The 25,437-nt window shown below is 32.5% G+C and overlaps 1 protein-coding gene across 2 annotated transcripts; it reads right to left on the bottom strand.

Annotated features, from left to right (window-relative positions):
* Positions 1–3,372: 3,372 nt before the first annotated feature.
* On the bottom strand, positions 3,373–24,954 carry LOC106875215 (ubiquitin carboxyl-terminal hydrolase 32). 2 transcript variants are annotated; one of them, XM_014923264.2, is made up of 12 exons: positions 24,808–24,954; positions 23,483–23,711; positions 23,126–23,385; positions 21,092–21,282; positions 19,801–19,887; positions 19,004–19,124; positions 17,538–17,729; positions 16,721–17,048; positions 15,134–15,363; positions 11,283–11,375; positions 10,324–10,478; positions 3,373–3,828 (listed from the first exon to the last, which is right to left on the bottom strand). In XM_014923264.2, exons 1-12 carry the CDS (start codon positions 24,907–24,909, stop codon positions 3,825–3,827), a joined length of 1,992 nt encoding a protein of 663 aa, XP_014778750.1. In that variant the 5' UTR covers positions 24,910–24,954; the 3' UTR covers positions 3,373–3,824. The 2 variants fall into 2 exon arrangements, with proteins under 2 accessions (XP_014778750.1, XP_014778749.1); XM_014923263.2 differs by having other exon boundaries at positions 3,373–10,478.
* Positions 24,955–25,437: the final 483 nt, after the last annotated feature.

Genomic DNA, 25,437 nt, shown 5'->3' with positions numbered 1-25,437 from the left:
ATATGCGACTAAAATGACTGTACAGATAATTATTGTACAAATAATAAATTTTATTGGTCTAGGAAGGGCATCCAGCTGTAGAAACTCTGCCAAATCAGACTGGAGCCTGGTGTTGCCATCCGGTTTCACCAGTCCTCAGTCAAATCGTCCAACCCATGCTAGCATGGAAAGCGGACGTTAAACGATGATGATGATGATGATGATAACGACAGAAGTACAGCTGGCAATTCTTAAAAAGCAATAAAAGTGAAAAATCCTTATAATATTCAAATCTTGAAAATACTCTTCTATACTAATCAGAAGTGTGTGAACAGCTATGCTACATGGCAGTGAAACATGGGCTGTGACACCCAAGGACATATATAGGCTTGAAAGAAATGAAGCCAGTATGCTTCACTGGATGTGCAATGTCAATGTGCATGCTTGACAGTGTTAGCATCTTCAGAGAAAAGTTGGGCATAAGAGGCATCAGATGTGGTGTGCAAAAGAGAAGACTGCGCTAGTATGGTCATGTGATGTGGATGAACGATAACAGCTGTGTAAAGAAGTGCAAGTCTCTAACTGTGGAGGGAACCTGTGGTAGAGGTAGACCCAGGAAGACATAGGATAAGGTGGTGAAGCATGATCTTAAAACTTTGGGCCTCACAGAGGCAATGATTAGTGACTGAGACCTTTGGTGATATGCTATGCTTGAGAAGACTTGTCAAGCCAAATGAAATCCTAGTTGTGGCTGATGCTGGGGTCATGTAACTGGTACCCACGCTGATGGCACATAAAAAGCACCTTTCAAGTGTTGGACCTCATGGAGGCAAAAACCAAGACCTTTGGCATTATGTTGTGCTTGAGAAGAAGACCTATCAAGCCACCAGTATCATGCAAATGGCACCCATTGCACTTTCAGAGTGGTTGGTGTTAGAAAGGGCATCCAGCCATAGAAACCATGCCAAATCAGACTGGAGTCTGGTGCAGCCTTCCAGCCCTGGTCAGACCCTCCAACCCATGCCAGCATGGACAATGGACCCTAAATGATGATAATGATGATGTGAATACATTTCAAGCCTTGAAAGATCTCAAATTCTTTTTGAAATCTGATAATGAATCATCATCATCATCATCGTTTAACGTCCGCTTTCCATGCTAGCATGGGTTGGACGATTTGACTGAGGACTGGTGAAACCAGATGGCTACACCAGGCTCCAATCTGATTTGGCAGAGTTTCTACAGCTGGATGCCCTTCCTAATGCCAACCACTCCGAGAGTGTAGTGGGTGCTTTTACGTGCCACCAGCATGAAGGCCAGTCAGGTGGTACTGGCAACGGCCACACTCAAAATGGTGTATTTTACGTGCCACCTGCACAAGAGCCAGTCCAGGGGCACTGCCAATGATCTCACTCGAAAGTCCTTACACATGCCACGGGCACAAGTGCCAGAAAGGCGACGCTGGGCAAAGGTGCCATCACGATGAGATTCCAAGATAAAACTTAGAATCACACAATTGCGCAAACACAATTATAATCCTAACTGTGCCTATAAAAAAATAAGAGTAAGGTGAATTGAAAATATTTATGAATTGCTAGAATTAAGAACAGACTAAAAACCATTAGTTTATATGGAAGTTGAAAATAATTTAACGTTCTAATTCTCATTACAGTATAACTACAAATGCTAATTATCACAAGTAATTTCTTGATATGCATTACTTGGCAGACAAAAATTCCTATAATTAAATGAAGAAATATAATAAATAACAAGAGAAAATACACACACAAAAAGGATAATTTTCAATTTAGCATTTTGAAGTTGTATGTACTTTATAATATAGAATTGACATTCAAATAGCTAGAAATTCTTTTACAACAATAAAAGCATAAAGTAATTTTCTTTTAATTAACTTCCTCATACTATCTCAGCCTAATTATCATATTTTATTTGTCATGGTATGTGATCAAGATAATAATATTGCATTGCCTTATCAAAAACAAGTTAAATGGTTTAGCAAATTTCAGTAATATTTTTAAAGAGCTTAACTTGTAGAGGATTTATATAGAAGAAAATCTATGTTAGATTTGCATCTATACCTAGTTGGAAGTAGCAAGGCTCAGTCCAACTATACAACACCTTGAAAAACATTTTCTGCCTCAACCTTGAGTTGACCAAAGCCTTGTGATTGAAATTTAGCAGACATAAAATGAAAGTCTGTTAGGGACTGAAAGCATGGATAGCTTAATGGTTTCTGTAAAAAATGTCCAGTTGTTGTTGGAGGTTCATGTCCTATTGATGGCACTGTGTTATATCAGTGGCTAAGACACAGCCCAGTTTATCAAACTATAAAAAGGTACTGTTTAATTATGCCTGCAGGAAAAAAACTGAAGGAGAGCAATGGTAAACAACTTTTATATTGTGCTAAAAGTGTCTTTGTGGATATGGATAGAACCACCATATGTCAAAGATGATGCCATGTTGCCATCAGCTCATATACAATTATTATATATGCTAATACTCTTCTTGTGGTTTTAGTTACCTGGCTGCATTCAAACTGAAACATAGCTATGAAGCTTATTGTAGCTTCACACATGGTAATGAGTGAGTTATATGTTACTGCAGTGCACATTCATCTAAGATTGTACACAATAGAATATCCAGGAGTTGTTTTCAGGAAAGAATGGAATTTTGGGTATTATGCAACAATAATCAATTCAGGGTTGGTAGGGCTTTCAATACCAAAGTTGGTGCTAATTTCTCCAGAATATTCCAGATGTAGATGACTGCATTTCTCTCCCTTCTTCATTCCAGAATGTTACAAGTTTCAAATGCTCTCAGTAGTGCACCTAGAGTACAGAGATGTATTTTTGACCATTGGATTGTAGTCCCTCCTATGTCCAGGTTGTGATAAGTGGGGAGGTGGTGGTGGTGTTGGTAGTGAAGTACTTGAATCTTGCCTGCATTAAATTGTCTTCAATCTCATCCGAACTCGTGATTATTTCTGATATATTGGTATCATCAGCATAACTAGACAGAGTGGCTGTACTAAAAACGGAGGATAACATCTGTTAGAGCTACTCCAAACAATAACAGTCCCCGAAAAGCTTTCTTGAGCACGCTGTTCGGGATTGACAGCCTTTGTGAGAGAGAGTGATTAGGTGCAATTTCTCATTTTCTGTGTTTTAAGAAATCATTTGGTCGTTCTCCATATTTTCTCACACTATACAAATTGTATAGTCTGTTTATCCCACAATCAACAGTATTGAAAGCTGTTAAAAAGTTCAGGTATACAACATCTACATTTCTACATTTAGCTGCAGTGGTAATAATATCTATACATAAATTACACAATATAATGAAACCATACAATATAGAGAACAACAAAGCCAGTTGATATTTGAGGTGTTTTGAGTTGTTTATTCAATCAATAGAACCATATATTCTTTCCATCACTTTTTCTTGCACACACATTTGCATATACACACTTAACATTCCCTTCTCAATCATCTTAAAAATAAAAACAAACAAAAAACAATTAATAAAATCTCAAGATTTGACAATAACACAAAGTTATATTTTTTTTTTAAATCACATATTGTAAAGTAATTGCACACTGATGCTATCACAACAATAACCCTTGTTGATGCTACTGTACTTAGACGCACAAGTCTGTAAACTCGTTTAGATAGTCTTCAATGAATTTTGTAAAGGGTTACTCAATGGAATAAGGGAACATAACAGGTATTTTTCCAACTTACTCTGATTCCCTGTTTACTGATAATGTTTTGAGAATAAAATGTACATATTTACAAAGCCAGGTTCAAAGAGGAATGGAAAATCTTTCATCTGGAAAAAAAAAGAAAAAAAAAGGAAAATGTTCATATTTGCCAGCAACAAGAATGGAATTGCTATCAGGATGATTTTATTTTTTTAAAAGTGACTCTTGGTCTATTTAAATTTCATTCAAGTTTAAGCAATTTACTGAAATACACCAATTTATTTTCTCCAGTAATTTTCTTTCAATTTCAAATATAAATTCAGTTCTCTCTTGTTAAAAAGAGGATTTACAACTCATATAACAAACAAATTCTAAGCAGAACAATGAAATCTTTATAACAGATTCAAAATATAAAACTATACAACCAAAACAAAAGACAATAAGAACTAACATTATTAATGAGTTCAAAAGTTTCTATTGTAAAGTTGTTGACTATTTTGAAAGTGATTTCCACTAATGCCCTCACAACAGTCAGTTTTAGAGATATCAAAACTGAACCATGTTGGCTGTGTTTGGTTCCTCTGTTGTATATTCAATTCCTAACTGCCATATTATCACTTTTCAACTCAAACTCTCTTTATATAGAGCAACTTTTTTTTTAATATAGATAATAACTGACAATATTGAGGTGGGATATAGTTGAAAAAGAAATTCAACAAAATATAAGTTTTGAATGAACCATAGTAGGTAAATGTCCAAAAGTTGTATAAAGCCAAGAGACAGTAACGTCATTTCTTCTATTTCAAGATATTTCACAATTTTCATCTGAACACTAAATTGATCAAAACTGATTTTTTTCTTTTACAAAACCATCTATTCATACTAATAATGGACAACAGTTTATAATCTTGCTTATATTTTTTGGATGGATACACTAAGATATGATTGTAAGTGGAAAATGGATATAAATTGAAAAAATACTTCATTTTGAGAAAACCAGTGAAAATTTTAGGCAACAAAAAGAAAGATACTAATCTGATTCTAGAGCTATGGGTTAACCCCCAACATATATAAAAAGAAAAAAATACTATAAATCCTTCTTAATAATCTGTGACAAATAACCGAACTGTTATGATCAAATCATAGGATAAAACTCTGACTCAAAATTTAGTTTATCTACAAAACTTTATTTACTAATCTCAGTAAATATAACTGTTTTGTTGCTAAAACTTTCTTAAAGTTGCAATTTCCTCACCCAATTTGATAATTCTGAATTTCCTAAAAGGGACAGCGTAAATAAATGTGAGAATTTCTTTATATGAATTTCAAGAGCAAATAACATCCTACTGAGTGTCAGTCACTGGGCCATTGAAAGGAATAGGTAATTATGTACTACAGGTTTTTCTAAAGGAGCACCAAACCCATGCAAATTCGTTACAGCAAAATGATTTCTGACATATAGCAAGTACCTGATGGGAAGGAATACTGAATAATTACGTAGTACCTTATAGTTACACAAGATGCATTTTGAAATGTTCCTTCTGAAATGTGTAGTAGTACATAACTACCAATTCCATTCTGTTTATTCATAGACTTATTTATTATTTAATAAGCAACCTTTGTTATTTGATAATGGAGCTCTATAGTAGCTGTCATCTGATCAGAATTTCTAATTTCGATATGGGACGCAGTGTACTGGATACACTGATTAATAAACTTGATTATTCTCCTTTTGTGTTATCTATACCGCCTTGTCTATGCTAGAGGCTAACTAAGTGTTTTTACCATAACCATGCAGATCTAACTACACACACACACACACACACACACTCACATTTATCAACTATTAGCAATGGAAGCAGTCTTTGTTAAGAATATTAATTTGCACATCCAACTTAACTTGGATGTGTGGTTTTACTGCAGCTTACAGTGTTTCAAACAACACATACAAGTTCATCATTTAACATCCATTTTCCATGCTGGCATGAGTGGATGTGTAATATATATAAAATATATAAGCACACATATCTATGCATATATTACACACACATGTATGTACACATGCAAACACATCTATATACACACATATATATATTATATAATCTACTTCAATGAAATGTCTGCTTGATAACAAAGTTAATCACAGAGGGAGTTTTAAACTAGTGCCAAATTTATGCAGATAAACATCAACTGTCTTAAATTCATATTAGATTTCCATGTGGGGGACTCAACCAATACGAATAACTTGCTTAGCCTAAAATAAATGGCAAAACTACTTAAGTGGAATGTCTTCATATGTGAAAAATATATTGAAATAGAAAAAAAAACTGAAAAATAAAAGGATGAGGAGGGACAAAGAAGAAATATTGTAAAAACTTTATAATAATTATTTAGGAAGTCCTATTGAAGCTTATGAAGATTTTGTAATAACTTGACAAGCAAACTAATGATTGCATCCATTTGGGAAACAGCCCAAAACAAAACATTAAACGATTTTTGAAAAAATGAAATAATAATACAAAGAAAATTTTAAAAGAAATTTTACTGAACAAATATTTGATTCAATGAAAATTGTGCCAACTACTCTGTTTACCACAAAGTCCATAATTTCAAAGACTAATATAACTAGTCTAAGTTAATATAGGGAAGGCATCACAGAATGAAACAAAAATCTGTTCTTTTCATACCATACTATGAACCTTATGAGGAAGGCAACTATTTCCATGCTCACATATGTGCAGACAAGCACTCACACATGCATACACATAGAATAGTCATTGTCAAATCAGAAAATCACTGAAATACGCAATCCTGAAAGCTAACATTTCTTGACATTTTAGTTTGTCTCCTAGTAGACTGGAATGTATGTGAAAAATGGGTACAAATATATATATATATCTTTTGTATAAAATGAAACTGCAGTCCAATCTCTTATCTATAGTCTGCACAGTTGAAAAGTAATAATCTTTTTAAATGCTTGTTTTTTAATTCCATATGAAGAAATGAAAAAAATAATTCCCTATTTATCTAAAACAGAAATACTCAACAATAAAATATGGCAATTAAAAGTGAAGCAACTGCAAATTTTAAACAATAAGTTAAAGAGGTTTATGACAAATATTGAAATAATTAAAGAATAAAATGAAGAGGGACAGAATGCTACCAGATTAGCAAAAATAATAAATAAAAAGATACAAAGAATAAAAAAATTATTTAAAATGTCAATAGCCAGGTTTTTAATTTTTTTTATCTATCAAATTAATAGACAGCAATATTTCTGTGATGTTTTTCACTATTTTCAGATAAAGTTTTAAGTTTTATGCATAAATACAAAGTTCTAGAAGAACTGTTAAAGTACAAGCTTAATTGATATAGGATAAAGTAAAATCTTTGGCAAGAATTAGCTAGATACTCAAGTGGGAATTGTAAAAACTTTGACAGATTTCCCAACTAAGAGAGTAGCAAAGATTAGCTATGATAAGTGCCAAATTAAATATAGTCACAACAGATGCACTTGCTTGCTTTAGGTTTTTCAATGCTTAGTGTATTTTTAAATAACCAAGTCACAGACTTCTATAGAGAACAATATGTGTTAATGAGAATTTTAAAAATTGGTGGTTGATGGAATTAGAACTAAACATACCTGACAAAAAAAAAATCACTTTTGAATCTAGACAATGATTAAGTAATTATTTTGAGAACATAGAACAATTTTTATGCGGGTGAAAGTGAAAGAATGAACTTAAATTGGCAAGGTAAACAGCTGAAATATACTAATACAAGTTGCTCATTTAAAATTATGAAGTGATCTAGTAATTGCAGAAGAATATCAACACATTTTAATCAACCCAAATGAAATATTAGCATTACATATGCTATTAGTAATCAGCACAAATATTCCAAAGGAAAAATATATTTCATTTAGATAACCTTTGGAAAGTTATATTAAAAAAAAAAAAAAAAGAGCCAAGAACTTTCATTTGAATCTGATCTTTTAAAAACTTTCTTTGTTAATTTCAAATTTTAGGCACAATCTGCTAATCTTTAAGATGATCATGTAATAAAACATGATACAAAATTAAAGCATCAGTAACGTTTATTCTATCAATTAACAAAAATTTTCAGTAAAAATGTTTTCTTGATTTGACAGATTTTTTTTTTTTTTTTTGTGTTGTTGACTTCAAATAAAAATTTTTTAAATTACTTAATAATTAAATAATTTTTCCGGAGAAGACTACAATTTTGTCAGGGAGTAAAGAAATTTAGATATATAAATGTCTTTCAATGGGATGATCCATTGAAACTGGAAAATTATATTAATGAGGAAAAGTTTCCAACTCATACAATATTTGCTTTTACTGAACATCTAGCAACACTACACCAAATTTACATCTCAAGTAAAGAGAGGAAAGTAATGTATTAGATCCCAAAGAGAATCAAGTAGTTGGTTTTTGTTTCCTACAAAACAAAATACTAATTTGTAGAAGTAAGTTGGTAGAAGATATTTTAATATATTTTCACAGATATTTCTACACTAAATGCAACTGTTAACAACTATTTCACTTTGGTTAGCATGAAGGATATGAAAGAAACAAACAGCAGTAAATGATGAAATGTGAAAGAGAATCCAAGAAGTAGGCTAACAAATGGTGAAATCAAACAGCTTGGCAACTGACAGATGGAAAATCTATTTACTAATAAATGTCAAAGAAAACAAAATGTCATCAGGATAGACAGAAAGAAGGAATAAAAATAAATAAATGCTGGGTGTTGATTCCTTAATTACTAGAGAAATTTGTTCTACAACAAGAGAGAGGATACTGTGACCTATAGATGTTGAGGTGGACAACGGAGAGTTACATAGAAAGATGACAATTTTAAAACTATGATCAAATGTAAAAATAAATCAACCAATAAAGATTTTGTAAAAAAAATATAAAAAAAAAATATATATATTTTTTAAACCACACACAAAGAACAACTTTCACAAAAATCAAAAGGTTTAAATTTAAAAGTAAAACTTGCAATCTTTATATGTAAATGTTTTTTAAAGGCTATTTATCTTAGATATCAAGATTGTGATATTCAGGACAGTTAATTCTTTCATTGCCAGAACCTATTTTAAAATACTACAGAATTTTGCAAATATTTGGTTAGGCAAGTCCCAGAATTTATACAGAATATGTTAATTTTTATGCATATAACTATGCATATAAGTGTTCATAAAGAACAGTAACTGTATCAATGTCAAAATTGAGTGTAGTTGTGTAGTAAGGAATTTCTAACAAAACATGCAATCAATCTAATTTTAAAATCTCAAAATTCAACTTACTGAGCTAACATTGCAGTTGAAAATTAAATAAAATCATATTTTTTTTAAATATTATTTTGGTTTTGCTTGAAGACAAAAGGTATCAACAATAATGGTTGTTCTTTTGAAACAAATATGGCCAAAACACATAATTGCACCATTGAAAGCAAATGACAATTTAGTTTACAATAATATGAGAATAAATATCAACATTTTCCTTGTGCAATCATTTCTTTCATTAATTTACATGCAGTGTAGAAACTTCATAATGAGAAATTCATAGTGTTTATATTAAAAAAAATAAATAAATAAGACACTTACTTTTGTTAGCAAATAGGAATAAACTAAGCTACTTAATAAACTGTTGATTACGAGTCTTTGGAGATTTTCTTAAAGAAATGCAGCACAATTGATTAAAAAAAAAATGTTCACACATTCCATTGCATACACCAAAATTAAAAATGGTAAAACAAATAAAACTAACAAACAACTGTGTGTGTGTGTGTGTGTGTATATATATACATACATATATATATATATATTTTACAAATAATTTTCATATTTATAGTACAAGATTTTTTTTAATGAAAATTAAGAGAAAATATATTTTGTAAGTTAAAGATATAGATGTTTGTATAAAACAAAAATTTTAAATAGAAACAAAAGTTTTATATCAAATAAATTACAATGTAAAAAAAGTCTTGTGAAAGAAGAGAGTAAATACACATAGCACTTGGTGTATCTTTCTATTGCAACTTTACATACTCCTGCATTAAACATGAGCTAATAAAAATGAGCACAGAGAATGGTTTATTTAAGCTTTTTTTTTTTAAGAAAGAAGCTAATCCTTCTGAAGGGATTAGTAGATGACCAAACTGAAACAAGAGAACAAAAGGGTAAATAATCGCTCTGCCCTCTGTACTCTCCTTAATGCTATGAGTAAAAGAAAAAGAAATTAATATATGTTTTAACAAAAAACAAATTAAATAAATAAAATGAAATTGTAGAATATCTTCTGTTTCCATTAAGTCCAGAACTACTGACCATTACTAGAAACAATGAGAAGGCTTACACAGGACATTAGAGACAAACATTGTAGGGTAAGTAATGTTCAGTTCTTTGTTTACTTTTTGAAGAAGGTAAGCTATTTTAGATGCTAGGCACCAAAGCTCTAGCACCGGTTCAACATTTGGTATACTGCATAGACTGTTAGCAGATATGGCCTAGTGTAGAGTAAAGCAATATTGAAGGGGTCAAGTGTAGAGTAAAGATGTCATGTTAAATAAACAATCTTCATCACTGGATTACACACATTTTGCGATATTCCGATTCAAATTCATCATCAATTTCTTGTATATCAGGCTCCTTTTCTGATACATCAGGCATAAATTTACTAAATTTGACACCTTGACGTTCATAAAACAAAATGTAGGCAGAATTTCCATCAACTTGCTCCCAAAACACTTCCTGAAAAAGAGACAAAATATATCTGTGTCAGTGTATGTATGTATATATATATATATATATATATATATATATATATATATATATATATATATATATATATATATGTATGTATATACATATGCACACAATCAAGCAGCAGTATTATGGTGGTAGTAGTGGTGGTGGAATAGCACAATGGATAGGTATAAGGGCAAAGTGATAGGCCTGAATGAAATGGTAGAAAGTGAGTGAAGTGAAGTATTTTGCTCAAGAACACAATGCAACGTTCAATCTGGGAATCAAAACCATGATCTCCCAATCGTGAATGCAACAGTCTAACCACTAAGCTATGCACCTATATATGTGTGTGTGGTGGGGTGTATCAGACAGTTATTTTGAGTCTAATTTTAAGATTGTATGGCCATAAAGTTTTCAGATGTGCCATGTTGTCATGTGAGAGGTGTCCAAATTTCAAGAAGTAAAAGTAAGTTGAATTGCATAAAATCTAGTGCTTACAGAGAAAAACTAACTTCAGATTTGAATTCAGCATGCTCAAATGAATTAAGAACAAGTGCTGGTATAAATGTAACAAAAATTTTGTTTCCTCTGTGCCAATGTATGCAGGGTATCAAACCTTTAGTTATGATTGAGAAGACCATATTTAAAAATGTGTGGAGCATCTAAAGTTCAATGATAGATTATGAAACAAAAATCACCATTTGATCAACTGCCCAAATGTAAAAGAAATACTATATAATTCAAAAGTAAGAATAAAAGATGGAATAACTACAACTTGAGACAATTGATTGGAAAGAAACAACTTACCTTGCAGCTACTGTCATTGTAACAGTACCATCGATTATTAGGATTTTTGGCAAATGCTACATAGTGTCCACCACCAAGAATGCCAGTATGACACTAAAATTTAAAAAATGGAATACAATAAAAAAAAATCCATTGAAAATAAGTCTACATTTAAAAACATTGTATTTCTTATAACAAGTGTTTTTCTTTTTTGGTTTACTAATTATATTGTTAAATCTTTACCTTCAAAACAAATATTTTTCAGAGATGTCTTGATTATTTTAATACTTTACAAATATATGAACGTGTGCAGAAAATAGCAGAAAATAGACTCCATCAACTGCCAAGGTGGCAAGCTAGAGGTAGTAGAGAGCTTCCGGTATCTAGGTGACCACGTTAGTAGTGGAGGTGGTTGTTCTTAGAGCATAGCTGTGAGAACAAGATTAGGCTGCGCAGAATTCAGAGAGCTCCTACCCTGCTGGCAACAAAGGGCCTCTCTCTCAGAGTGAAACGCAGATTGTTTGATGCCTGTGTGGGAACAGCTGTGCTGCATGGCAGTGAAACATGGGCTGTGACAGCTAAGGACATGCATAGGCTTGAGAGAAATGAAGCCAGTATGCTTCACTGGATGTGCAATATCAGTGTGCATGTTCAACAGAGTGTAAGCATCTTGAGAAAAAAATTAGACATAAGAGGCATCAGATGTGGTGTGCAAGAGAGACGACTGCGCTGGTATGGTCATGTGATGCGTATGGACAAGGACAGTTGCGTAAAGAAGTGCCAATCTCTAACAGTGGAGGGAACCTGTGGTAGAGGTAGATCCAGGAATATGTGGGATGAGGTGGTGAAGCAAGACCTTTGAACTTTGAACCTCACAGAGGCAATGACTAAGTGACTGAGACCTTTGGCAATGTGCTCTGCTTAAGCAGATCCATCAAGCCAAGTGCACCTGTGCTGATGGCATGTAAAAAGCAAATCAACCTTTGAATGTCAGGTCTCATGGGGACAATGTGACCAAGTTCCTGGGCTGCATGGAGGCAAAGTGGCTGAGTTCCTTTCGAATGGGCCTCATGGAAGCGAGGTGACTGAGTTCCTTTCAAGTGGCCAAGTTCTTTTCGAGTGTTGGGCCTCATGGAAGCAATGACCAAGACCTTTGGCATTATGTTGTGCTTCAGAAGGAGACCCATCAAGCTGAGCAAAATCGCAATCATGGCAGATACCGGTGTCACACAAATGACACCCATGCCAGTGGCACATGAAAAGCACCCATAACACTCTCAGAGTGGTTGGCGTTAGGAAGGGCATCCAGCCATAGAAAATCATGCCAAATCAGACTGGATCCTGACAGAGCCTTCCAGCATGCCAGCCCAGTCAAACCATCCAACCCATGCCAGCATGGACAACGGATGTTAAATGATGATGATGATTGGTTTTCACCTTTTACCTTGATTTCATATCTCTCTTTTCAGATGAGCAAGCCATGTATTCACACCTGTCCTTCTATCACACTTTCTTATCCCTCAGTTTTATACCTCACACAATTGAATGGGTTTTGTCTTGTGAGTTACTTGGTGATCTTACCATGCTGGTTCCACATTCTGAAGTGGTTAGCATTAATAAGAGTACCCAGCTGTAGAAACTATGCCAGAGCAGACATTAGAACTTGGTGCTGCCCGCTGACTTGTCTCTTAATGTGAAATCATCCAATCCATGCCAGCATGGAAAAAAGGATGTTAAATAATGATGATGATGTGCGATTTTTAATTCTGATGTTCATCATCATGATGTCTGTTTTACTATTGCTATGGATTACACAAGACAAAAAAGAGGAATGTTGCTATTCATTCCTATTATATGCCATTCTTTTTAATGAGTGTTACCCTTTCCTCTCAGTTTCTAGCCTAATAATTATTCTCCTTTCACATTATGTAAGCATATTAGCTCCAGCCAATAACTTTAGCCATATTATGAAGTAGACATGACAATTACTAAAATATTACCAATAAATCTACATAATATCAGGCAACTAGCCAGGCTCACTTCATACAGTTAACAGACTGTCAGACTTTTTACAAATGTTTTACAATATATCTTTTGTTTACACTACCTATATTTCAAATATGTACTTTATTCTTCTAATAGATACATCCTCAAATCTCATATACCATATAATCAATGAGACACCAAGTGTCTTAAATTTTTTTTAGTGGACTACATGCAGCCTGTGATGATGTAAAATGAGCTCTATTATGGAGAGAACTGGGTATGTAGGTAGAAGGATTGACATAATCAATGATGAATCTAATGTATTGTTTGTATATGACTTGTTTCTGTTGACCAAATGTAGGACCTGGAATATGTATGCTGTTTTGCCTTGTTTGTTTGGTTTTCTAAATGTGTTATGAAGTTGATGTGTTATATGTATTTCTCAATAATTCTGTTTTTTGTGTGTCATATATTTGTGTTTCTTAGTGTAATGGTAGATTACATCTAATGTTCTATTTTAAATCTGTTGTTTTAAGCTAGGTCTCTCAGTAATTGATGTAGAATTGGAGTAGTTGCATAGCTGTGGAAATGTGAATATGATGCCATTTTTAAAACTGTGATATTTTTTCTCTGTTGCCAGATTCTTGAAGTTTGACAAAAAAAAAACGTTCTTCAAGCTTGAGGTGTTTCAAATGTATATTTGCTATTTTGTCAGCCCTGGCTCTCATGCTGGTGGCATGTAAAAAGCACCAACAAAACATGGCCAATGCCAGTACCCCCTGACTGGCCCCAGTGCCAGCGGCACATAAAAAGCACTATCTGAACATGATTGATGCCAAGCCCGCCTGACTGGCTCCTGTGCCGGTGGCACGTAAAAAGTACCCGCTACACTATTGGAGTGGTTGGCGTTAGGAAGGGCATCCAGCTGTGGAAACATTGCCAGATCAGATTGGAGCCTGGTGCAGCCACTGGCTCTCCAGACCTCAGTCAAACCGTCCAACCCATGCCAGCATGAAAAACAGATGTTAAACGATTATGATGATGATGACTGTATCTTTTTGTAGAGATTAGAGTTGCAATTTAGGTGAGCGATATGAAACTTGCATTTTGTGTTTTTGCCTTTGTGTAGTTTTTGGTGGCTGATTTTATGTAGGTGTTTGATAAGTGAATTTGCTTGCTGTTACAGTGTGGGTATGTTACTTGAGGTTGAAATTGTGACATGAAGTATGTGATTGTTGTTAGAGTTACTGTTACTACTAATTACTTTACTTTGTGTTTTACTACTTTTTATGGTTTATACTGAATACAATTTTTGCCAGCTTTCTGATTTTCTTTGATTTAAAGAATAGTATTACAAGGGCAATTTCAATTTGAAAATGATTAACCAAATCTCTGTTCTCCTCTCTATCATTTCAACTTAATCCTTAAACCAATAATCAGTTCAGAATTGGATGTCAGTAAATTTTTCAATCTACCATAATCAATACTGTAAAAAGTATGTAATCCCAGCATTTATACTATTCTAATGTATATAAATGAATCTTCAGCCAAAAGTATCTAATCTTAGTTTCACTATTGTCCTTTTGACTTGAAACAAAGGATCTATATTTAAGTAGAGGACAAATGAGAAGTTGTAACATTCAACTGACTCTAATGAATTGACTACAACCAAAAAATAAAACTAAACTTAGTTCTCAGTTCATAAAGAGTTTAATGTTTGCTTCATGGCAATTGGTCATTGAAAGAGTGGTTTCAAATATTTTGATGATCACTTCTTGAAATCACCCAGGGAAATTTCCAACTAATCTTAAGTAAAAGAACACTCAACAAAAACTTTATAGAATTTCAATGCATGCACATTTCACTTTTCAAATAGGTTTACTCACTGAGACAGCATAAAGATCATAGCGAACATTGTTGTCATCACAGTCAGAGTCTGGACTTAGAGCTGAGCAGTTTTTTTCTTTTGATTGGTTTTCTATTTCTTTAACATCAATGTACTTTGAAAATGAATCACCATTAGTCAATGGTTGGTGCAGTTCTTGCATTGATGATTCTTTGCTGTTGCTGTGCATTACCCGCTGTCGTTTGCAGCTACTGCTATTTTCAACAGAATCTACAATATCAACAAATAATTCAATAAACAAAATATTGCACTCACACACACACAGGCAAAAATACAAAAGAGATGTTACTGAAATGTAAGTGAGCAATTTATAAATACAGGGTATTATTGGAACTATATAAAACACAGTTTTATATAGTTCCATTAATTTCATTTATATAAATGAGCATTTTTTTTTTCAAGCTTTTATATCAACATTTATGAACAATAGTGTATGTACTTGGTTACAGATTTGCAGTAGGTCTTTTATTCATTCAGTGCATTTTTTTACGTCAGAGTGACAAAGGAGTATCAGCAGCTTAGCAGTCTTCGAAGAACACAAATTTTTTTGCTGATGCTTACAACATTTGCCAATGTAGAAATATACACATATATTTGATGGGCTTCAACACTCACAGAGTGCTATTCAGTAGGATCAAATATGGAATTATGCAGTTTCAAAGTGGACTACTTAACCACACAGCCATGAATGGTTGTGTAACAAATAACTGTCCCACCAGAATAACAAAAGCAGGTAGGCTTTCACATCTTGAAAGGAAGAGTGGATGGCAAAAACTGTGATGACAGCAAATCAAAATGTACTGCAGCTTGGGAATCAGCTGGATGCAAGAATCTATTATAGAAAAAGTTTGTACAAACGGAATCAACCAGTCAATGTTTTGTCTACTTCCAAATGATGGTGTGTGAAGTGACAATGTGAAATGTTCTAGGTGTGGAGAGAACTCATTGTTTGATTATATTCAAGTAAGATACAAGTCATTCCTAACAGAATAAATCTGTACCACAACCAAATCCTGAACATCCATGATAATGAATTCAAACAATATTGAAGAATTATCAATGTGAGTAGAATATACAATAGTGTTTCCTACAGAATATCACAATATTTATCTTATTTTAACCAACCCCTTCTCTTAATAGTTCTAACTATTTACACACCTCTATAGCTACTCATTGTTCCTTTAACTACATCTTTCTAAATAAAAGTTTTATACTCCTATATAAAACATTATTGAGAAAGACAAATACTAACAATGTAAACAAAACTAAACACATTAACTAAACTGTACTTATTCAATGTAACAAACAACATTCATATAAAGAACTCTACATAAATATGTGATGAAAAGTAAATATACTGAGTAAGTTAAGAATATAAAAACTAAACTACAAAAAAGGAAGAACAAACAAGAAGAATTTTAGTTTAACATGTTTTGAATGATAAAAATTCTTTTTTTATATGATATAAAGATATGTGAAATATAAAAAAATAATCTAAATTACAACTGAAATAATTTTCTTATAAGAAATAAACTGCATTACAATCTGAAAACCAAATACTATTTACCTGAATTGGAGCAAGGCTGTAAGCAATTTTCTACATGATTAGAAACAGGTTCTTTTTGAATGGTAGGAATGGTTGGAAGGGAACTAGATTCATTAGCAAAATTACTACTTTCATGGTTGGTGACACCATTTTTAATTACATTACGATTGCATTGGTCTTCTTCACTAATATTGGTCAGTTCTATATGATCAGTGTTTATTTTCTTGTATTGTCTGGCACGAGGTGCTATATAAGAACTAGGATCAAAGTCTTTGAAAGGAAACTTGACAATTTTATGAGATTTAACCCAGCGCCCATTTAAACACTGGAAGCGCTTCAAATTTATAATCTGAAGAAGAAAAAGTAAAAACAAATGAAAAATGCATTTAAACTTTGTTATTTCTCAAGAAATAATTATTTAGGGTAGTAAGTAATGACAATAAAATGATAGAATTCATGAATAGCAAGGAGTAATATAGAAATAAAATTAGAAATGTTTAACTGTTATTTTGTCTTGTCCATGATACCAGTATTTGACAGACATAATATTTTAATAAAAGAGATGTCAACATTTGAATTAATAGGCATGCAATAGTAATACAAACTATCTCAACTCAATAATGAATTACACTAAATTAAATTCAACATAAATTCAACTAATGAATAATCACAGTAATTAGAGAAGTAATTATTTTCACAGAATTTCATACTCCGAAAATTTCAGAAATTATGTTTGATATTCAAAAATTTGGTGGAATTAAGTAATAAGCTCAGGAAATGAATTTGAAGACATAAAATATACTGGAGAAATTAATCACTTATTCAAACTTTTACTTACTAAAATAGGTGGTAATCGCCAAATGTCAAGCTTTTTTGATGCTAAACAGTGTTTATTGCATTTGGAGCAGCAGTAGAGTTCATCTTCCCCAAGCTCTTCTTCTTTAGTAAATGCTTGAAGGCACGTGTCAAGATCAATGGGTTCTGTTTGTAGTCTGCGACTTTCCTCTACACTACGATGCTCTTGAATAAACTAATAAATAGGAAAGGAAACAAAAAAATTTGAGAACATGTTTTGCTCATTTTTAACTAAAATCATATTTTGATTTGAAATATAAGATGTATTCAACAATTTGCAATAACAGATTTTAAATATTTTTCAAAGTAATCTATATCTGTAAATATTGCAAATAATTTCATCATGCACAAAATAATGAATTAAGGTTTTAGTGAGTTATCAGCCTTCAATAATTTTTATTTATCCTTTAGTGGAATTCTCTCAAAAGAATTTAAGATTTGCTGTCTCAGGTATATGTACATGCAAACAAATTGGCTCTATATCAGACTCAATATGGAAGTTTAGGGAAACATATTAGAGAGTTGATTCAGTTGCATAGGAAAGCTAGAAAAGGTACCTGTACACCTTCATTACACTGATGGGGAGGTGCTCAATATTATCTAGATAATGCAACTAATGAGATCACAAGAGAGGAAATTGTAAATCAGGCAAGTTAATGAAGATTAACTTTAAAAAAGTGTCAAGTGCATTGATAATAATTCACCAGAAGTAAATAATTTGCTTCTAAATGTGTAAGATAAACAGAGAGGCTGGAAAGAACTGAGAGTGATTTGTTAGATGTGCAACATGAAATGCGTAAAACTTGAAATGAAAGCAGATAATACAGAGAACAGGAACCAAGTACAACTTAGAATGAGCTAGATCAGACCCAACAAACAAGTCTCAGAGATGACATTTTGTAAGACAGAAAAACAAAAGCACATTGTTGTGGGAAAACCAATGTTAAACCAAGAGTAATAATTTTGTTGCAATCTTTGTATCTCGAGTGGTTTTTAGTTTTACTTCAGAACACAAAATGGTGAAAAGGCTTGAAAGTGTATAAATCAGTTTACATACATGTTCAGAGAACAATGATTTAAATAAGCAAAATAGCTAGTTGTAAAATCTCAAAAATGGGTCAGAGTAATAACTATACTAACAGGTCAATCACTACATCAAAGTGACTGTTCTATGTTACTACTAGTTTAACCCCAGGCAGGTTGATAACCAGTTGGCGGATGATCTGCCTGGGGTTAAAGTAGTAGTAACATGGAACAGTCACTTTGATGTAGTGATTGACTTTATTTGTTAATGATTTAAATAATATCAAATAAAATTTTACAACAAAAGACTGAACAATTTGATAGACATAAATATTAATTGAAAACATTGAATAAGTAGAACAAAAGTGATTACAATTGCATAGAAGACCTTAAGTAACTAAAAGTAGTTTATTTCGATTTATTTACCTTCTCATTGCTTGTTTGGTATCGCAGATGCAAAGCTGTAGGTTCCCAGTCAATAGCCACAAATGAGCTACCAAAGTTAAATACGTTTGTATTACAATCAATTACACAGCCTCGGCAGAACCTATAGCAGAAAGAACATTCATTGACAATATCAATGACATATTTTCAAATAATAATTATTCAACGATATGCAATATCAAAGCATTAAAAAATGTTAACAAGTTTATAATGAAATATTTTTAAAGCAACAATATTTGTTAAATCTGTGATTTAAAATAAAGTCAAAAGATAAAGTTAAATTGTACTTATTAACATAAATTGAGATATATGTTAAAGTTTAAAGCAAAAATTGATTATCTAGAGGTAATTCAAAATGAATTGACCACAGTATATTGGACAAGCAATTCAAGTTTTCATTCGTACATCACTACTTCAACACATTTAATGAAGGTACATTTCATTGGTGAGGTAAGAATAAGACTTGTAGGAAAACTAAAATAATATTAGTTATTGTTTAATAATGGTTTTCTTCACTGCATAATTATTTCTAATACATTTTTAATGCTCACTCCATCAGATATGTTAACACTAGCTACTGTGCTACACCAATACAGCAAAAGTTATTTTATTACAAAGCTTATATACATGTAGCCAATAAATAAAGTAAATTTGGAACAAAAAGAATGTTGCTAAAGGTTATGAATTAACAGTACTTTTTGATTGATTAAAATGCAATACAAAATTATTTTAGAATTTCTGACATCAATAAAATTTAGTATCTGAACAAGGTTACTTACTTGTACCAAGGACACCAGGCACAGGCAAAACCATCTTTCTGAACCACTTTAAGTGTAAATGGATATTCATAGCCAAGACTGTCATCACTAAAAAGTAATTGATAATTTAGTAATTTTCCCTGTAGCAAATGTTGTTTCTGATTTAAAACCACAAAATATTTTCCATTTAGAAATTAATGTGCAGGATATAATAAATTGAAATTTTTAAAAAGTTGTCATTTAATATAATACCACTTGTGTATGTGTGTATGTGTATGTGTATGTGTATATATATATATATATATATATATATATATATATACACTCTCTGAGTGGTTGGCGTTAGGAAGGGCATCCAGCTGTAGAAACTCTGCCAAATTTAGATTGGAGCCTGGTGTTGCCATCCGGTTTCACCAGTCCTCAGTCAAATCGTCCAACCCATGCTAGCATGGAAAGCGGACGTTAAACGATGATGATGATGATGATGATGATTTATATATATATCATCATTTAACATCCACTGTCCATACTGGCATGGGTTGGACAGTTTGGTCAGAGCTGGCAAGCTAGGGAACTGCATCAGACTCCAGCCTGATTTGGCATGACTTTTATGGCTGGATGCCCTTCCTAATGCCAACCACTTTACAGAGCATGCTGGGTGCTTTTACGTGACATGACATGGGCACTTTTACATGGTGCTGCACGGGCTCTTTTACATGGCACTGCACAGGTGCTTTTACATGACGCCACATGGGCACTTTTACAGATGTGTGGACAGACAAACGAAAGAGGCACTCAACACATTGAGTAGGAGTTATAGATATTATCTAAAACAGTTTGATTCAGCTCCATGCAGCTTTTTACAGAAACCTAGTTCATTAGGTTTGATTCATTGATACAAAACTACCACTTTCATCTAAATATAATCATAATATCAATTTTGTACAGTATAAACAGAATAGATTTCAGTAAGTTACACACATGCATTTTTTCCTGCTACTGTGAAAATGAAAAGTAAAGCTGAAGTGAGGTGGCTTGCTCGGGGATGCAACAGAAATAGTATGGAATAGCCTTAGTATCTTAACCTTATCACATTAAGTTTTATACATGGTGTCTATATATTTTATATAATCCAAATAGCATATTTAGCAATAAACAAAAACTCACTAAAATTATAGATATATTAAAGCCGGTACCAAACTTAAAAGCATTAGTTTCCTATATAAGTTGGATGGTGTAGAAGCATACTGACAAATTCTATCATCAAATGGAAAATATACAACTTAAGATAGAGAAAAATAAAAATACAAACCAGTCTTGTGCATGATTCGGAATCTTAGCTTCTGATGGTGGTAGTGGGCTCACTAAGCGGGCCACTTGAGTCCAGACAAATTGGTAAAGATTCTGATTAGATGTGCTTTCTTGACATGGTAAAATTAAAGGTGTACCAAACAGATCTGGATGGGCTTTCTGAGATGACAAGAAATAGTCATCCACATGGATCTAAAAATGAAAAAAAGCTCCTTTCTCACCAATATGCAAGGCATCAATAATGTATTTTAGGCAAATATACCAAATCCTTACACTAAAAGCTGATTTGAGAGCTTTTATACAACATATAAAGCCAATAAGTATTTCAAGTTTTGTTGAGAATATTACTTTTTTGAAGAATGACATTTTATACAGTAAAAACATTAGGAAAATCTGAATGTTTTTTTAAATGTATACTACACTCACACACAGAGGTATACATAAAATATAGAGGTAACATAAATGTCCTAACTAGGTTTGAATTGAATCCAAGTTTACTTAAATCTGTTAAGTTAGTCTATTATTTTTAGGGACTGGTTGTGTTCCCAGTTACCTCTTCATTATCTTTTCGATTGTTGCACTTGAGTAAACCGGATCAGCTTTGATTGAGTACTTCCATGACAAACAGTCAATCTAATGAATGACAAGGCACAACCCATATATCCATCTTCAATGTTATATCATTTCTCAGTTAAGTTGAATGCCATATTTCACACCTAAATATATAGAGATGAATCCTCCCACAGATGCAGTGTGACAGACTGGATATGTTACACTCTCTCCATTGTCCATTGTATTTCCGAATATAAGTAGATTCTGTAGATAGTCACAACAGAGGTAAGTAATTGTCAAAGCACTACAGTTGCTGTTCCTTTGCATATATCATAGGTGGCATGCAATGAGACTACTGGCATTGCAACTATTCCTGTGTGGTGAGGTTTTTATGCTTCTCTAGAATGAGCTGGATGTTATTTTAAGTAGTGGCTCAGTCAGGCAATGAGTAAAGGAAGGTTGCAAGGTACATAAGACAGAAGCACAGCTAAACTAGACAATCAATCTACTAGGTAAGGAGACAAATCAAAAAGTAGGGAGTTTGTGAATGTTCCATGCTGTTAGGCTGGGAGGATGGCTTCAAACTATTAATCAAGAAGATGGATCAAGCTATCAACAGACAGAAGTATATCTGAAGTGATGTGGGCATCCCAGTTTGTAAAGCTAAAAGATATGGATATGTCATTTTGTGAAGCAGAGTAACAAGAGTCTATAACTAATAAAAGAGATAAGACAGGAGATAGTTATTTGAAATGCTACAGAATATTTGGAAAAGTGTTGAGAAGCTGAAATACTAGGTTTGATTTGTCTCCCACCAATCAATAATATGATTTTGCAGGACAATACAAAGTGGCATATCAACACATGCATTATCTGGTAGCTACATGTTAGCATCATATCTCTTCATTAGTAAAATGCTATTAGAACCCATATCGTTTCAAACACACTTTAACCAATTAAATTTTCTCACACTTATTCTCTCATAGTTGAAAATTACCTTTTATCATTACTTAGATATTTTGGTTTCATTGTATTTTAATTTTCCTGTATGAGGTAAAATGTATGTTTAATTATAAGAATATCATGGTTGAAATCCATATGACAGCTTTGCTTTGAAATCTTCTAACAAATATGCATGAAAGTATGTATAAAAATAATTTTGATGCAAAAACTATTTTTGTTTCTAAATTAAAAGTCGAAAGGCTTTAAAAAACATGATAATGATGATGCCAAAATATACATTCATATATACATATACATGTATGTGTGTATTTGTATGCACAGGAGAGAAGTTCAAAAACAGTACTCAATTTCAAGGGGGCAAGAATTATTTATGATTATGGCAACTGGCATCACACATCTAGGTATTTGAAATTTACATTCCTAATGTGAAATGCAAGTGCGCGTGCACACACACAAACACACACGCAATGAAATTTAAACATTACAATATTTGAAATTACAGTTTGTCACAAAGACTTACCATCTTCCTATGAACTGCAATAATAAATCCTTTGAAAACATCACCAACAGATCGTGTTAAACTGTCACTTAGTGAGCTACTACAAGAACTGGCATTACTTGGATTCCGTGAATGGCCATTACTGCTTCCAGAATTACCATTAGTCAGGCAGGAATGAGAAGAAAAGTCTGAATTTTGAGATGGGGAGTCCCAACTATTGTTTTGAGGAAGTGAGCCAGAATTTGATCCATTCTTGTTTACACTGTGATATGGACTTCTTCCTGTAGGGTAAATAAAAAGATTGTACAAGAGTGAAAAACTGTCTTGCTTTTTATTCTCATTGAAAATGTTTAATAAAACAAATTTAAAAGGACTCACTTGTTGATAATCCCCTTTGTATTTCACTTAACCCAATACATTCTTTCCCAGCTGTTGTTGGAATTGCTGTAGAATTAGTTGTAGTGCTGACAGAAGCTGTAATAATTGCAATTGATGAATCTGTTGAACCAATATCAGTGTCACTATTTGAGGCAGGAGGAGGTAACTCATAAGCATATAGACTTCCTCCAAGTAGAGTTCGAACTTTTTGATTATCTTGAGGTAGCGTCTACAATACAAGAAAAAGTAAAACAATATCTTTATACAACTGGAATATCTATAACTTGGTTACTCTAGTTTAAAAATACACTATTTTACGATGAAATTCATTTTCAAAATAAGTATTTATATGCAAAAACATTATTGAAAATAGTCATTTGTTGCAATTTTTCTGTAATGCTTTTTTACTTTCCAGAAAGAATATCAATCACAATCTATTTTATCGTTTCCCAAAAGCAAAACAAGAAAATAAGAAAAGTTATTTTTATAAAATTCTAAAATCTTAAAAGCATATACATTCTCAAATGTTTTAATTTTTACTAAATTAGAATAAACTTTTCTGAGTGGAGTATCCCCTTCAAAAACAATTCAAAATATAAAATAAGATAACAAACATTTAGTATGCCAAGATGATAGTAATTCATTTGCTTTTACATCCATTTTTCCATGCTAGCATGGGTTAGATGAATACATTACTGTTTCATTACTTTACAGCCTTAATTCTTCTGTTTTCAAGTCATGATTTCAGAAGAAATGCAAATATAAACAAATGCACAGACACACATATGAGTATGCATGAACACACATATATTCATACACAAAGGACTTCTTTCAGTTTCTGTCTTCCAGATCCACTCACAAGGCTTTGGTCAGCCTGGAGCTATAATAGAGGACACTTGTCCATAGTGCCATGCAATTCAACTGAACTCCAAATCATGGAGTTGGGAAGTGAACTTCTCAACCACACAGTTATGCCTGCAACTCTAATGTTATCCTGATTTGTTTAGCTTATTCATTAATCAACATTTCTCTTCATCCTTTTCTTTTCTTCTTCCATATTAAAATATATTGGACTCGGAAGCAATACAGCATCTTGTCAGACACTTTCATAACATATGTCATTTTCAGGTCCAGTATTCTCCGAAATGGCCTTAACATTTGCTACCATATTTTCTTTGGTTTATATCTACCAGGCTATTAATTCATTGCAAGTTTTCACCTAACATAATTCATCCATTTACATTATATGTCTTACATAAATGAAGCCTCTGATGCCTAACTACTCTTACTCAATTAAAATTACTGTCGATGATATCAAAACTTACCTTTACAATTGAGCCAAATATTTCTACAAAAAGGATTTGGTTTGCAGCAATGTCAGTGAGTTTACTAAGTTCTTTCTTTAAAGTTTTATATTTTTCATCCATGTTAAGTCTAAGACCATACTTTACTGGAACAGAACCATCTAACCATATCACTGAAAATAGAAAAACATTTAAAATAAAATTTTAGACCAATTTTCATATTCCTAAAAAAAATATGAATTGTTTAAGTTTTACAAATTCAAAAATTAAAAATCTAGAATCTGAAAATTCATCCACAGAAGTGCAATATGTCAAGTAGAAATATATTAATCTTTTTCTTTTCTTTTTTTTTTAATAAATAACTACATATTTCATAAATAACTACATATACAATGATGAGAAAATGTAGGACAACTGAATGAAACAATTTATAATGTATAGATACAAATAATTACAGATGTATCAAGTTGTTCGATCAGGTAATGAAGGTCACGGAGAAGGTCATAGCCCAACTAATTAGGGAGAGAGTCAGTTTAGATGAGATGCAGTTTGGGTTTGTGCCAGGGAAAAGCACCACTGATGCTACATTTCTGGTAAGACAGCTGCAGGAGAAATACCTAACCAAAGATAAACCTCTGTACCTGGCTTTCG

This window comes from Octopus bimaculoides, chromosome 1, assembly GCF_001194135.2.
Source record: "Octopus bimaculoides isolate UCB-OBI-ISO-001 chromosome 1, ASM119413v2, whole genome shotgun sequence".
NCBI classification, from domain to species: Eukaryota; Metazoa; Mollusca; class Cephalopoda; order Octopoda; family Octopodidae; genus Octopus; species Octopus bimaculoides.
Note: the sequence above shows the minus strand (reverse complement) of the source record. Positions and strands in the feature narration are given on the sequence as shown.

Coding starts and splice junctions, on each gene's coding strand:
- LOC106875215 (XM_014923263.2), bottom strand. CDS start 24,909: ATGGATGAAAAATATAAAACTTTAAAGAAAGAACTTAGTAAACTCACT. Junction 19,888..21,091: donor CCGAATCATGCACAAGACTG/GTTTGTATTTTT, acceptor ATTACTTTTTAG/TGATGACAGTCTTGGCTATG. Junction 11,376..15,133: donor ATGATCTTTATGCTGTCTCA/GTGAGTAAACCT, acceptor TTTAAATTTTAG/TGTCATACTGGCATTCTTGG.